Source organism: Leucoraja erinacea, chromosome 17, assembly GCF_028641065.1.
Source record: "Leucoraja erinacea ecotype New England chromosome 17, Leri_hhj_1, whole genome shotgun sequence".
Taxonomy (NCBI): domain Eukaryota; kingdom Metazoa; phylum Chordata; class Chondrichthyes; order Rajiformes; family Rajidae; genus Leucoraja; species Leucoraja erinaceus.
In genome coordinates this window covers 39,708,041-39,724,824 of record NC_073393.1, presented here as the reverse complement: position 1 = coordinate 39,724,824, position 16,784 = coordinate 39,708,041, and the positions used below count along the sequence as shown (strand labels likewise).

Below are 16,784 nucleotides of genomic sequence, written 5' to 3'. Positions count from 1 at the left end.
CCATAACCCATAACAGATCAACAGCAGATCTTGCACTTTAACTAAAACGAATGTAGCCTGCATTTATACCTGTGTTTTCAAAGAACCAAAACAGCCCCGAGTAATTAGTAGCGAATAGAATATTCTGAAATGTAGTGATTGTTGCATTTGTGGGAAATCCCTGTTGCTAATTTGGCCTAAACAAGGTTGAACAAGAATCGATTAACATTAGCATAACTTGGTTGTATTTATGGAGAAGCATTGCACAGGGTACCGGATTTACCTTTATTCTTGAAATTGGGCAATGGAATCCTTTTACATCTGTTTAGGACACAGCTTGATATTTCTTTTGAAGGTACTACCCACCATTTTTTGATAAATATATACCTATGTTACTAATCTAACAGTTATACAAAATATATTTATACATAAATTTAAAGTATCAGAAATGATCTTAATTGGGTTGTTGAAATGCCCCATCAACAATATGTTCAAAATCGGTTTAATAAACTTGGACAAAGTTTTAGATCAATTAACAATTTTCAATGAAATTGGAAGAATAGGTGCAATAGCACATTTTGCATAACAAATATTAAATGTATTATTTTACTGTACAAATACACTATGACCCATTTGGGTATAATGCACCCATTACAACCCTTTTTTTTGTTAAGACTACAAGAAGTAATTTCCAAAAGCAATTTTAATCATCATCCATTTACTGGTGGAGTAATTAATAAACAAATCCATGTCCTAGTGCAAAGAAAATATGAAAACCTGTTCCTGAATGAGAGGTAACAAACATATTAATGGAATATTACTGAAAGTATTTCTTTTATAAATGACCTTCCAATAAAAAGCCAATGATCGGCAAATCTGACAATGGAAAACTCACTGAAGTGCATGCATCATTTTCCCTTAGAGGAAACAAAATTCCCTTGTGTGGTCAATGCAAAGTGCCAGTGAAACATAAAGCAAGGCTTTACATATTTCATGTGTTGATATAACCAAAGATACTGGACAGAAGAGGGGATGATTTTGGTCTATGTGACAATTAATCATTGTGCCTATCCACTCTGGCACATGACCATATTTAGGTTCTGAAGTTAAAAAGTATAGATAAAGGATCTTTGACATAAAACATTAAACCACTTCTCTTTCTACAGGTGATGCCTGGCCCACTGAGTATTTCCAGCATTTTCTGTTTTTATTTCAACATTCCAGCATCGGTATGTTTTTTGTTTTTGTTTCCCATTTTTGTTCCATTTGCTTAAATCAATGTTTAAAGTTGTCGTATTTATTGATTGTACTTCAAGTCATCCTAGAGACTCTTGTAATGTGGGAAACGCCGCAGCCAATATTTGTACAAATATCCCACAATAGCAATATGATAACAAGCAGATAATCTGCTTTTGTAGAATAAATACCAGGTTGTAAACGGGGATAATTAATTACCTCATCCCCATTAAATGAGTACAATGAGATCTTATGTCCAGCTAAGTGAGAAAATAGTCTCTTGGTTTATTTCCACATCTGAAAGATTGCACCTGATGGCATATTGAGCTGTCAGCTGAGGTTTTCTATGCCCCAGTCATTAGAAATGCCCAGTACTTAATTCCAATCAAATCATAACTCCATCCTTTTGCTTCCTTCAATCTTAATTCTGCCGACATTGTTGTCATCCTTCAAAATGCAAGATAGCAGCAATCACCAGACAAGTTAAATGGGATGTAGGTTCATTTCACGGTCTGGTAGATGCTTTGCAGGAGGCTCATTCTCTCCCGTATCTTGTTTCTCTTTCTCAGCAGCTATCCAACTCAGGGGTGATATTTTCTTCTTTGGGCCAAGGGGTGGAGGCCCAATAAGTGACTCAATGTCATCGTAATTTAGAACTTCCCTCTCCACAAGGGCATTTGCAAGCTGAAAATGAATTAATAAGCTCTAATCATTATTTAGGTCATGACACAAACCAAATTACCACCCCAACATCAGAAATTAGATTGAAACAATACTCTCATTGTATTTTCAGCTTTGGCAGAATTTGAACAGATAAACTAAAGAGAAAAAGTTTAAATTTGGAGGTAAATGAGAAGCAACTTATCTAGACTTGAGAGAATGCAGAAGATCTGTGTATGATCTGCAGGAACATGTAATTAGGAGAGCTACAGAATGTTATAATTTATTGCTAATAAAATTGAATACAAAAATAGACAGGTCTTGCTTCAGTTATGCGAGACAATGGTGAGATCTCATCCAGAATCATCTCATCTGTTTCTACCCACTTTCTGCAAGATTTCAAGTTTCAAACAAGAGGTAATGACTTCAGAATTAAGGGACAGAAGTTTAGGGGTAATATGAGGGGGAACTTCTTTACTCAGAGAGTGGTAGCGGTGTGGAATGAGCTTCCAGTGGAAGTGGTGGAGGCAGGTTCATTGGTATCATTTAAAAATAAATTGGATAGGCATATGGATGAGAAGGGAATGGAGGGTTATGGTATGCAGGCAGGTGGGACTAAGGGGAAAAAAAAATTGTTCGGCACGGACTTGTAGGGCTGAGATAGCCTGTTTCCGTGCTGTAATTGTTATATGGTTATATGGTTAAGATCACTCACTGGAATAAGTCTCCACTATTCTCCCAATCTTGTTTGTAATTTGTAATATGAAGACAAATTCCAACATGCAATATTGTTATCATCTCTTAATTCCATTTATCAAGTATATTCCTGGATACAAACATATTATGGAAATGGAAAGCTTTTTGCACAATTTACCCATGGAATATCACCCATGACATTCAGCCAAATTCATAATCATAAAATTATATTGTAAATGCAGCTCTAGTTTCAGCAAGTTCTGTACTTGGGACTGACAGAATGGACAATGACTAGAGATTAAAGTTTAGGTGCAAACCAGCTTTCTGAAATCCTGAGGACATTTAATGCTTTTTAGCCAGCACCCTAGTAAACACCTGTGGCTGCCCTGGATAAACAGGGAGGGTGTAAATGGGAGCACATAGCAATGAGGGTCAAACCTTCTAAGGAGGTAACTCAGGGAGAAAAAAAAAAGACTAACTTGCACATTCCTACGTTTGGTATCTAAAATGGGCAAATGTTACTTCCTGCAGGTGTAGCTTTTGAAGTTGAATACAATAGCCAGGTGATTTCTCTTCTCAGAAATCAGAGGACTTCAAAAGCTGCACCTGGTTAAATAAAATGAACTAAGAAAATGATTTGCAGAAACGAACCGCTTCATTTCTCAACTCCAAAGAATATTTTTTAAGATATCACTTTCATCCAAACTGATCTTACTAGGTAAACACAGCTGACATTAGCATTTTCTGTATATAATTGTTATGAAACTGGTACAAATATAATTTTTTTTGAATGTGTTTAAATTTTCTGTGTTGGAATAGCAATACGCAAGTGAAATAACTAAGATTAAGATTCCCTGCAGGAAAAGGGGAGTTAAATTAGAATATTTAAACTAATGCATAATACAAAATACAGGTGCACAACCTTTTATCCGAAAGCCTTGGGACCAGACACTTGTCGGATTTCGGACATTTTCGGATTTCAGAATGGAAGATTTTTAGCGTAGATTAGGTAGGTAGCGCTGGCGGCTTGAAAAGTCTGGAGCAGCTGCCTCCTCCCTGGAGACCGGGAGAATCATTGCATAAATGTTAGTCAGTTAGTTTGGAGGGATTTTATGTGGTGGTGGTGGTGGTGTAGGGGTGAAGGGGGAAACTTTAATTCTTAGTCCCCTACCTACCTGGTCGGCGACTCCCAACCTCGCGGAGCTGGGGGCTCCGTCTGGCCGCGGTTGTAGCTCCGACCCCGGCAACTCTACCCCTGGCTGCGAGGCGCTCCAAATCCAGCGCGGCCCGCGGCCGGACGTCCCAGCTCCGAGAATGTCGGGAGTCGGCGGCGTCGCAGCGCTGGGATACCAGCGGGGTGCGAGCAATGCCTTACCGGGTCGCCGTGCGGCAAGCTCCGGAGCGCTGTGGCCGCCTTCTTCCAACATTCGCGGAGCGTCGCTGGATTTGGAGCCGCGGAGCTGGGGACTCCGTCCGGCCGCGGCGGCCGGCGCCGGTTGGAGCTCCGACCCCGGCAACTCTACCCCTGGCTGCGCGGCTCCAAATCCAGCGACGCTCCGCGATGTTGTGTGTCGGCGGCCACAGCGCTCCGGAGCTTGCCGCACGGCGACCCGGTAAGGCATTGCCCGCACCCCGCTGGTATCCCAGCGCTGCGACGCCGCCGACTCCCGACATTCGCGGAGCTGGGGCGTCCGGCCGCGGGCCGCGCTGGATTTGGAGCGCCTCGCAGCCAGGGGTAGAGTTGCCGGGGTCGGAGCTACAACCGGCGCCGCCCGCGGCCCCACCGGCCACAGCGCTGCGGAGCTTACTGCACAGCGACCCGGTAAGGCATTGACCGCTCCCCGCCTCTCCGACCAGGTAGGGGACTAAGAATTAAAGTTTACCCCTTCACCCCCCCTTCACATAAAAGCCCTCCAAACTAACTGACTAACATTTAAGCAATGATTTACAGATGTTTAAGCGTCTCCCGGTCTCCAGGGAGGAGGCAGCCGCTACAGTAGTACAGACCTGGGTTGACCGTGGGTCGTTTTGGGTCAGGTTTGGCGCCAAACGCGAGCTTTGGTGCGCAGACGACATCTGGAAAAAATGGCCGGTTTTCGGAGCTTTTCGGTTTCTGGAACTCCGGATAAAAGGTTGTGCACCTGTACATAAACTGATTCTGTCCCTGCAAAAACTAAAGGTGGAAATCTGCACGTTTTCTACTAGGAAGAGATACAAAAAATATTTTCAGATTGTTCTTGAGCTAGACAGTACAAAGTACCTAGATCCCCATATTTCATGGGCATTGGATGCCAAATATGGCAGAAAGAACATTGGTTAGACATTAGAGATACAATGTGGAAACAGGCCCTTAGGCCCACCGAGTCCACGCCAACCGGCGATCACCCCGTACACTAGCACGATCCTACATATCAAGGACAAATTACAATTTTACAAAAGCCAATTAACATACAAACCTGTACATCTTTGGAGTGTGGTAGGAAACCGGAGCACCCAGTCATAGGAAGAACGTACAAACTCTGTACAGACAGCATCCATAGTCAGATCAAACCCGGGTTTCTGGCGCTGTAAGGCAGCAACTTTACCGCTGTGCCGCTGTGCCGCTTTTGATTCAGTATGGATCAGAAGTGCAGTCTTAACAAGCAAAAAATAGCTTAAAGTCTATATTTTCTTATAATGTAGATGGGTGACATTCGGACCATCTATTCTTTATTGGCTCGCAGAGCTAACCGATTAGGCCACTCATTTTCTCTACAAACTCTTCTTACCATATTTTTTTATCAATTTCCACATATTCTACTACTTACCTACACACACGAGGCAATTTAGAGTGGCCAGTTAACGCACATCTCTGGAATGTTGCAGGAAACCAGAGAACCCTCACAGTCACAGGGAGAATGTGCAAACTCCACACAGACAGAGATAAGGACTGAACCTGGCTCTTTGGTGTTGCGAAACAGCAGCACTACTAGTTACGCAACTGGATCTGTACCCTGGATGTCAATTATCACCATTACTCAAGATAAACCACAGCATTTAAAGGAATCCTATCAGGTATTGTGACTGAATATTTTGTCTTTAGTAGTACCTTACTAAAGACAAAATATTCATTCAATTATCTTTATTTTTCGGTTCAATTGCACAATAAGCAGTAACTTACTTTATTAAGTTTGTCCCTGTTATCCATGATCAGTTTCTCTGTGTGTCTGTAAGCACGAGCCACCAACAAATTGACTTCCTATAGAATTAAGAAGAAAAAAACAAATCATGGAGCATAATTGAAGTTATGACAAAGGTGTAAACTGACCATTATGAAGCACCTACTCAACTTTTTTTGTTTTGTTTGTTTGTAATAATAGCACTATGATGGAAAACTAAGTTCATAGTACTTGCAAAAGATTCAACCAAATAGTCAACCTAAAGGATAATAAAATGAAAATTTTCCATAATCCGGTCCATAATACAGCAATACAACATTAGAAAAAATACACGTTACATCTCTAGATCTACAAATATAGAAACATATCTGCTACCATACCAAACTAAGAACACTCATGAGAGAAGCAGGTGTGGACTCCTTGTGCATGCTCCGCTAATCAACACAAATTATGGCTGATCTTTCATATCAACGCTCTCATTTCTAATGCCCTTTCCCTGGATTTCCTAGAGCTAGATCTAATAATCTATATATTGAATATATTCAGCAACTGAAGTTCCACAACCCTCAAGTCCCCGAGTAGCTGATCCCCTGCTTTGTGATCTAGATTTCATAATCAGAGGAAACATTGACTCCATATCTACCCTGTCTTGCCCCTTAATAATTCTGTACATTTCTATGACATCACCTCATTTTTGAAACTCTTTGGAGACCTCCCACGACCATACAGGCGACCCCTGGCGACATGTCGCAGGTGGCCTCTCACGACCATACAGGTGACCCCTGGCGACATGTCGCAGGTGACCTCTCACGACCATAGGAGACCACTCACCACCATACAGCCTGTATGGTCGTGAGAGGTCTCCAAAGAGTCGTAGCGTCTAACTGGTCGCCGCTGAATTTTCAACATGTTGAAAATTTCAGAGACCTATCACGGGTGCCAGCAGTCGCCTGTAAAGGTCGCGTAAGTGAGACAGGCCCTTTATTCTTTTGATGAAGACTGCTATTTGTGCTATTATTTCACCTACCTTCTTACAATTACACCATTTAATCCAGGTCAAGCACCTAAAAGTTTGTCTTTGTATAAATGTTCTCCATTAGAACACTTGTGTTTATTTGCACAGTCGTTTCTTGACAGATTCTGATTATTTTGCCAACCTGCATTACTATTACTGTCTTTTAACTTAAATACATTCTCTCAACAGAACTGATAGTCCCATTATTTAATTTAAAGCCATATCTACTGCAGCCATAGTTATCTAATTCACGAGGACATTTGTCCCAGTCCAATTCAAGTGAAGCCTGGTCACAAAAACTCACAACACAAAGGTCAAGTGGCTTTCAAAAGTTAAACTGTATGAAAAAGAATACATATCCATTATTCAGATTTATTCTTAGTTAACTTTAATACCTCATTCCTGATTTCCTCAATTTCACTTCTCATTACAACCAAACATCCTCTATACAAGATGGCAAAAAGGGAAACTTCGGGAGTTCTCAATTATTTTATACTTACATGATCCATTTGCGCCTGAAGTCCTTGGCTGAAAGGCCGTCGACCCATTACGCCCTTCTCCTCTGTATCGGGGAATGAAACATGACCAATTGCTTCAACCATTCCATAGCATTTTACCATGGAATAAGCCACTTTCGTAACCTTTTGTAAATCATCCTGAGCACCTGCAGAATAAACATTATTGCATTTGTTCAGGAGGTCACTGTCTGTATTCTTTTTCTGGCTTCTAAGCATATCAGATACATTTTATGGACAGAAAATATAATCAAAATAAAGGGGGGGCAGCATGAAAGCAATTATACTTTACTTCAGTATGTGAAGTTAACTGGGGTTAACTTCCCAGATACTAAAGTAAACAAGCAATACTGTAGCCTATTCGCACACCCATTCAGCTTGCACCTGTTGCATCTAAATGTTGCACCTTTAGATCAGGTAACTAAAGTAGCTTATAGAGAGTTTTAAAAGGGGCAGTATGGTGCTGCTGCCTCACAGCTTCATGGCTCAATTTTGACTGTATCTGCAATGTATGGTCTGCACATTCTCCCTGAGACTGCACGAGATCCCCACGGATGCTCTGGTTTCCAGCCATGTCCTAATACATGCCGGTTGGTTAACTGGTTACTGAACATTGAGTGTGGGTGGAAGGAACATTTTAAGTAGTTTATGGGGGTTTGAGATGGTATAGATTACAGGGAAATAAGAGGGAAGATGGGGCTCAAGGGCTAAGAAAATGCAAAATATTTAAATTTCTCAATTTAAATTTTTTTTAATGACGGAATCCATCCAGGTATTTGATGAATTTGAGGAAAGCTACGACTGAAAAGTAATGATTTGAATGTTAGAGATTATTAATATGAATTTAAGCTTTGTTAATTCCGGATGGTATGGAGAGATTCTTTCCAATTAAATATGAATCCTATCTTAGATGTACCTACAGAAAAGTTATTATATGAAAAATAAGAGATTTCTCAAGAACATTTATAATTTTACAACTGCCAAAACAGAGTAGGTCATTCATCTAATTTGCTGTTTCCTTGCTGTACAACTGTGATGCCATCTTTTCCCATATAAGAGACTGCATTTCAAAAGTACTTGTAGCTGACCAAAGGCTGTGGTGTGCATGATGTAAATAAATATATATATATCTCTCTCTTTTGTTAAATGCACCATTTCCAACTCGCAAAGTGCTTATAGCTCCTGAATTAAGAAAATATGACTAGTGCTGAATTTGCTCATAGTGTGGGTAAGATCAACAAAGTTACCATTTTAGATTAATGAAATTTCATCAGTAGTTAACAGTAGCCAGAGTCAGCAGTAGAGAGGAAGATGGAAGATGGAAGGGAAAAAAGCAGAATGGAGCAGTCACTGGCTGTGGCTGAAGAGAAAAGATGCTGTCTGGGCTGCCACGTGACCATCTAGAGGTTAACCACAGCCGGGGCTGATCACCCTGCGATGGGCCTGCCTCGACTGAGGGTGTCTTGTGATAAAAGGCCGAAACACCCAGTGATGTTGAGCTACACAACTGAAGATGTGTCTGATTGGTAGCAAAATCATCTAGTGGTCACCCCCAAGGATACTGGGTGTCAGTTGTGGTGAAGAACCTTAGGGATTGTAACATCCAGTCCTACTAATCAATATAACTCCCTCCACATTAACATTGTCTTATTTGCCGAGTGTTTCCAGTGCTTTACAGCTTTTCCCCCCGCAGATGTTTAGCAACTGCAGTATTTTCAGGGGACACAAACTCTCTTAACTCAATAATTCAGACTGTTAAGGTTCACGGATAACCACCACGTACAACTTACTGAAGGTGCCTGGTGAACATTCTGACTCTATGGAGCAGTGGGAAAATACATGTCCGTTATATTACGATAGAACTTTATTTATCCCAGATGAGAACTTGATCTGCCAACAGTCATAAAAACGCAAAATACATGAAACGTGATATTAAAGTGAGGAGTGGAAAGGTTGGGGATGTTCAAAGATTGGGAAGGGGGGTGGGGAAGAGTCAGTCTCAGTCTACCCCACAACAGAAGGGGGAGGATTGTACAGTTTGATTGCTGCAGGGAAGAAGGACCTCCTGTGGCGTTCTGAACTGCATCCTGGTGGAAGCAGTCTGTTGATGAAGGTGCTCTTCAGGTTGACCAGTGTGTCATGCTCCACAGTTTGAGGAGCATCCTCCCCTCCACGACCACCCCCCATCAATCCAACTCCTCTCCCGGTTTGTATATATCACACAAACAGAATATTCTGGAAAATATCAGCAGATCAGGAAGCATCTGTAGAAAGTGAAGCAGAGTATGTCTGAAACAATGTTGGTCTTGGAAGCTGGGAAGGTGGAGAAGACAAGGGGTGGAACAAAGTACATCTCAGTAACCGGAGGATCTCTCTCAAGAATAGAGCAGCACAAGTATCATTGTTATAGTGGCAGAATTGAGGATATTAAAGTTAGCCTTTCACATAAAAATCATACTTTGTAAGGATTGATCATTTTCATGCACAGTGCCCTCCATAATGTTTGGGACAAAGATCCATCATTTATTTATTTGCCTCTGTCCTCCACAATTTGAGATTTGTACTAGCAAAAAAATCACATGTGCTTAAAGTGCACATTGTCAGATTTTAATAAAGGCCATTTTTATACATTTTGGTTTCACCATATAGAAATTACAGCAGTGCTTATATATAGTCCTTCCATTTCAGGGCACCATAATGTTTGGGACTCAGCAATACCATGCAAATTAAAATAGTCATGTTTAATATTTTGTTGCATATCCTTTGCATGCAATGACTGCTTGAAGTCTGCGATTCATGGACATTATCAGTTGCTGGGTGTCTTCTCTGGTAATGCTCTGCCAGGCCTGTATTACAGCTATCTTTAACTTATGCTTGTTTTGGGGGCTAGTCCCCTTCAGTTTTCTCTTCAGCATATAAAAGGCATGCTCAATTGGGTTCAGATCAGGTGATTAACTTCGCCACTCAAGAAATGACAATTTTTTAGCTTTGAAAAACTCCTTTGTTGCTTTAGCAGTATGTTTGAGATCATTGTCTTGCTGTAGAATGAAACGCCGGCCAATGAGTTTTGAGGCATTTGTTTGAACTTGAGCAGATAGGATGTGTTCCAGATTCATTATGCTCCTACCATCAGCTGTTGTATCATCAACAAAGAGAAGTGAGCCACTACCTTCAGCAGCCTTGCATGCCCAGGCCATAACACCCCCATCACTGTGTTTCACAGATGAGGTGGTATGCTTTGGATCTTGGGCAGTTCCTTCTCTCCTCCATACTTTGCTCTTGCCATCACTCTGGTATAAGTTCATCTTCGTCTCATCTGTCCACAAGACCTTTTTCCAGAACTATGGTTGCTCTTTCAAGTACTTCTTGGCAAACTGTAACCTGGCCATCCTATTTTTGCGATTAACCAGTGGTTTGCATCTTACAGTGCAGCCTCTGTATTTATGTTCATGAAGTCTTCTGCGGACAGTGGCCATTGAGTGTTTCTCATCTGTAACTGCTGAAGAGTGTTTCTCATCTGTCGGACAGGTGTTTGGAGATTTTTCTCTATTGTAGAGAGAATTCTTCCGTCATCAGCTGTGGAGGTCTTACTTGGCCTGCCAGTCCCTTTGCGATTAGTAAGCTCACCAGTGCTCTCTTTCTTCTTAATGATGTTCCAAACTGTTCATTTTGGTTAGCCCAAGGTTTGACTGATGTTTCTAACAGTTTTATTCGTGTTTCTCAGTCTCATAATGGCTTCTTTGACTTTAATTCGCACAACTTTGGTCCTCATGTTGATAAACAGCAATAAAAGTTTCCAAGGCTGATGGAAAGACTGGAGGAAAGACTAGGTGCTGAGAGCTCTTTTACCTGCATTAAGGAGGCAATTAAACAAACCTGAGCAATTACAAACACATGTGAAGCCATGTGTCCCAAACATTATGGTGCCCTGAAATTGGGGGGGGGGGGGGGGGGGGGCTGTATAAACACTGCTGTAATTTCTACCTGCTGAAACCAAGATGTATACAAATGGCCTTTATTAAAATCTGACAATGTGCACTTTAGCCATATGTGATTTTTTTTCTATTACAAATCTCAAATTGTGGAGTACAGAGGCAAATAAATAAATGACAGGTCTTTGTCCCAAACATTATGGAGGGTGCTGTGAGACAAGAGGAAACATCGTCCTGATTTATGCCCTTCCACACGCCAGTTTCAGTGCCTTAAGAACCAAGGTGGTGGTCTCCAATGCTCTCAGCCAGAGGTGATGAAAAATTACTGAAGACACAGAGGTAGACAATAAAAGTAATTGGCCAGAGAATTTGTATAACTAGAATGGTGAATATGCAGAACGTTAGTCTGTCAGAACACAGTACAGATGGGAATGAACCATGAAAATATGAACAAATCTGGGATTATTCAAATTATACCTGTTGTGACTTTATTGAAGGTAATAGCTTCTGCAACACGTCCTCCTAAAGCCATACACATGCGTTCAAATAGCTGCTCTTTGGTAAAAAGGTACTGCTCTTTTGGCAGGATCTGTGCAAATCCAAGTGCAGCATTTGTTCTTGGTGCTATAGAAACCTACAGAAAAACATTCTCAGATCAGGATTTACTTCCACCGCAACTTTGTCATTTAAAACATTAATTGAATTGTTCAAAACAAGTTAAAAAATCTATACTTCATCATGTTTTCTAAAGTTAAACATAATATTAAAGGAGGTTCATATTTATTTTCCCACGGGCTAATTGGTCTGCTATATGTCAAGGATCAGCTCCACTTTATTAGCCCCAACTGGGATGGAGGGGGGGTGGGGATTAACAGATAACATTACTTCTGCTCTCAAGTTCTAAATGGCCTCCCACAAGTAGATAGTTTGCTTCCTTGAGCCGAATATTCGAAACAATTATATGTTAACAATTTTTAAATTAAACCTCAGCACTTTCTTCACCATTGTAATATCTAGTGTTGTTATCTCCACCAGCCAGCCTGCATTTACACATTAACACTTCGCTGAATACTAATCTTTTCATCCTACTTTTCACTTGCTTTGAAATAGTAATTTTCTTCATCCATCCCATTGTTAATTGATATCAACAAATTAAATGGTAAAGATTCAACTTCATTAGGACACGATGCCCTAACCTCATATACATAAAACCGCTACGCATTCGTTACAGTTAAATACTTTCTAGTAATCGGTTTACAAGCAAGTACAATATAACAGTGTCATTATTCCCAGGAGACAGACCAGTTTACTACAAGACAGTAATTCATCTAAGCCATTCAGGAAGACGCTTATGGTGTTTGTGATATTCATTAGCTATTTCAAATAGCAACATTATTTATACGTCTATAAAAACCTGTATTAATATGAATCATATTTATGTTTAAAAAAAATGGCAAAACCTTCAAAACAGCTTCTGTATGCTCAAGAAGCCAGCCCACAAGGACATGTCCAGACTCATGGAAAGCTACTATTCTCCTTTCTTCTTTGGAGAGTATTTTGCTCTTCTTGGCAGTGCCTCAGACAAAAATGAAATAAAAATGTGAACAAAAGGAAGCAAAGGTTCCCAAACAATCAAGTACTGTTACGAACTGGATCAATACTTGACATTCACTAATCACTGGACAATGATTTTGGTACATTAGAATAGGAGCTATTATACACTTCTCAGAAAATGGTAAATCAAGGTATATTAATGTTGTATTATAAAAATAATACGCCAGAAGTAGCCAATTCTACATTAGGTCACTTTGTAAAAGTGCTATGTTGTAGCATTGCAAATTTATCTTTTGGCTAGTTGTACTGTATCTTTCGACAAAAGATGCGCGATCATGAGATTACATTGATTATAGAGTCTGAAGAAGTATCTTGACCCGAAACGTCGCCTATTTCCTTCGCTCCAGAGATGCTGCCTCACCTGCTGAGTTTCTCCAGCATTTTTGCCTTCCATGAGATTACATTGAAGGTACACAAAAATGCTGGAGAAACTCAGCGGGTGCAACAGCATCTATGGAGCGAAGGAAATAGGTAACGTTTCGGGCCAAAACCCTTCTTCAGACTGATAGGGGGTGGCGGGGAGAAGGAAGGAAAAAGGAGGAGGAGGAGCCCGAGGGCTGGGGGATGGGAGAAGACAGCTCGAGGGCTAAGGAAGGGGAGGAGACAGCAAGGGCTAACAAAATTGGGAGAATTCAATGTTCATGCCCACCGGATGCAGGCTCCCCAAGCGGAATATGAGGTGCTGTTCCTCCAATTTCCGGTGTTGCTCACTCTGGCAATGGAGGAGACCCAGGACAGAGAGGTCGGATTGGGAATGGGAGGGGGAGTTGAAGTGCTGAGCCACCGGGAGGTCAGATAGGTTCTTGCGGACCGAGCGGAGGTGTTCGGCGAAACGATCGCCCAACCTCCGCTTAGTCTCCCCGATGTAAATCAGCTGACACCTAGAGCAGAGGATGCAGTAGATGAGGTTGGAGGAGGTACAGGTGAACCTCTGTCGGACCTGGAACGACTGCTTGGATCCTTGAATGGAGTCGAGGGGGGAGGTAAAGGGAGGGTAAAGGTGTTGCATTTCTTGCGGTTGCAACGGAAAGTGCCTGGGGAGGGGGTAGTACGGGAGGGAAGGGAAGAATTGACAAGTGAGTTGCGGAGGGAGCGGTCTTTGCGGAAGGCAGACATTGGGGGAGATGGGAAGATGTGGCGAGTGGTGGGGTCACGTTGAAGGTGGCGGAGGATTATTTGTTGTATGTGACGGCTGGTGGGGGTGAAAGGTGAGGACTAGGGGGACTCAGCCCTTGTTGCGAGTGCGGGGATGGGGAGAGAGAGCAGTGTTGCGGGGTATGGAAGAGACCCTGGTGCGAGCCTCATCTATGGTGGAGAAGCGGAATCCCCGTTCCCTGAAGAATGAGGACATTTCAGATGCCCTGGTGTGGATGTTTCTGGAAGGTCTAAGATGCGCCTTTGAATGAAGAGGGTAATCAGTGAGCTACCTCTTTAATATTCGTCAGTGCCACTTAATTATCTTTCAATAGTTGACATAGTTTAGCTTTGAAAAAGCTGCAATTGTAAGGCAGGTTTAAGGAAAGGGGAAAAAGATTTATTAGGAACTTGAGGGGCAATTTTTTCAGAGGGCGGTGGGGCTATGGAACGGGCTGCTCGGGGAAGTAGTTGAGGCAGGTACAATAATACTAGTAGTTATTTGATCATAAATGTTGTTATAATTGTTACATAACACTAACTGAATTAGATCCGACAGGATCATTAAATTTAAATAAATGATTTGAATCTCAGTTTAGGTTTTGATCCTGACGTGACAAATACTACGAATGTTTCAATTTTAGAAAGATTAAGCATTTCATTCAGCTTTAAAGATGTCAACTGCACGGAGGTAACACAAATCACCACCACAAATCCATGGAGGCACATGAAACTGCAGATGTTGGTTTACAAAAAAAGTAAGGTCAGCAGGTCAGACAGCATCTCCGGAGAACATCGATAGGTGACATTTCAGGTTAGGACACTTCTTTAGACTGCTTGCAGTAAGGGGGAGAAAACTGAAACTGAGTTGCTGGCGGGATAAAGCCTTCTAGGTGAATACAGGTGAAGGGGGAATGATTGGCAGATGGTTGGACAAACAGCAGAGATGAAAATATATCTCTTAAGGGGTTGGACAGGCTAGATGCAGGAAGATTGTTCCCGATGTTGGGGAAGTCCAGGACAAGGGGTCACAACTTAAGGATAAGGGGGAAATCCTTTAAAACCGAGATGAGGAGAACTTTTTTCACACAGAGAGTGGTGAATCTCTGGAACTCTCTGCCACAGAGGGTAGTTGAGGCCAGTTCATTGGCTATATTTAAGAGGGAGTTAGATGTGGCCCTTGTGGCTAAGGGGATCAGAGGGTATGGAGAGAAGGCAGGTACGGGATACTGAGTTGGATGATCAGCCATGATCATATTGAATTGCGGTGCAGGCTCGAAGGGTCGAATGGCCTACTCCTGCACCTAATTTCTATGTTTCTATATAAAGTGTCAGACAAGGACTTGTGAAGCCAGAGGAAAGAATAGATGGAAGGGGACAGGAAGAAGGGGAAGGGGGAAAGGAAGAAATGGATATTCATCCAGGAGGGGCACAGGGAAGAGAGATGGCATAAAGTGGGAACCGGGGGGGGGGGGGGGGGGGGGGGGGGGGGGGGGGGGGAAGGAAAAAAGTGGGGTGTTTGCAGATTAGTTAGGTAAAATTGGAACATTCAAATATATATATATATCTATAACCGTTGGGGTGTAGTCCACCGAAGCGTAATACGAGATGCTTTTCCTCTAGTTTGCATATGGCCTCAAATAGGGACAGCCCAGGACAGGGAGGTTAGTATTGGAATGAGAAGGGGAGTTAAAATGGTTAACAACCAGGAGATCCAAAAGGCCTTGGCGGACTGAGTAGTGTTTGGTAAAATGGTCGCCTAGTCTATGTTTGGTCTCACCCATGTGAAGAAGACTGCATTGGGAGCACTGAAGGCAGTAGATGAGGTTAAAAGAGGTATACGTGAACCTCTGTCTAACTGGAAGGACTAGAGGACGTCTAGGACTGGTATTACATCTCCTGTGACTGAAGCAAGGAGTCGTGGAGGGAACTGCCTCTGTGGAAAGTGAAAAGGGGTCGTGATGGGAAGATGTGGAAGGTCGTGGGATCGAGTGGAAGGTGGCAGAATTACGTGGCTGGAATATAAATGGCTGTGATATCCAGCAGGTCTTCAGTATGACAGATGGATGATGTCTCATTCCAAGGACTTTGTTGTAATCAGCTCTCAATCATAGTGAATGCCGGGTATATGCTAATGAGTGATATTCATGCCACCAAAAAGCCAGGCGATCCACTTCAACCCCATTGAGGACATTGGACTTCGTATATGGAACTGATATGATACAATGCTGAAACTATATTCTGCACTCTATATCTTACCCTTTGCTCTATCTATTGTACTTGATTTTGACTCGATTGGATGTATGGATTGTTTGTACGATACATCTGATCAGTTTGGATAGCATGCAAGACAAAGCTTTTCACTGTACCTTGGTATACATGACAATAATAAATCTAAACCTACATGGATGAGTGCAACTCTACCAATTCTCAAGAAGCTTAACACCATCCAGGACAAAGAGGCCCAATTGATTGGCACCACAGAATATTAATTTCTTCCACCACTGGTACATTGTAGTACATTGTATATAGAAAAGGACATCAGTTGGTCAGCCGGGCTTCTCCAACTCCCAACCCGCCAACCTCTACGCCAAACAGGACAAGGGCAGCAGGGATATGGCAGCATCACTAGACTGCAGGTTCTGGTGCAAGTTGAACATTCACCCAATTTGGAAATATACCCCTGGTCCATCATAATTACTGGGTTTAACTTCTGAAAACTCTTCCCAACAACACTCTGGGAGTATCTTCACCAGAAGGATTGCCTTGGTTCAAGTAGGTGGCTCACTATCATCTTCAAGGGAAAATTGGGGGAGGGAATAAAACTGGTCACCACCGACACTAA

At 42.0% G+C, this 16,784-nt stretch overlaps 1 protein-coding gene across 1 annotated transcript in view; it reads right to left on the bottom strand.

Annotated features, from left to right (window-relative positions):
- Positions 1-465: 465 nt before the first annotated feature.
- The window catches only part of spg7 (SPG7 matrix AAA peptidase subunit, paraplegin), a 48,898-nt gene continuing 32,579 nt past the window's right edge, over positions 466-16,784 (bottom strand). The window contains exons 13-17 of the mRNA XM_055649023.1: positions 12,652-12,767; positions 11,669-11,825; positions 7,245-7,408; positions 5,732-5,809; positions 466-1,899 (exon numbers count right to left, since the gene is read on the bottom strand). Coding sequence (XP_055504998.1) covers positions 1,699-1,899; positions 5,732-5,809; positions 7,245-7,408; positions 11,669-11,825; positions 12,652-12,767 — 716 coding nt within the window. The 3' untranslated portion in view covers positions 466-1,698. The remainder of the gene's footprint in view (positions 1,900-5,731; positions 5,810-7,244; positions 7,409-11,668; positions 11,826-12,651; positions 12,768-16,784) is intronic.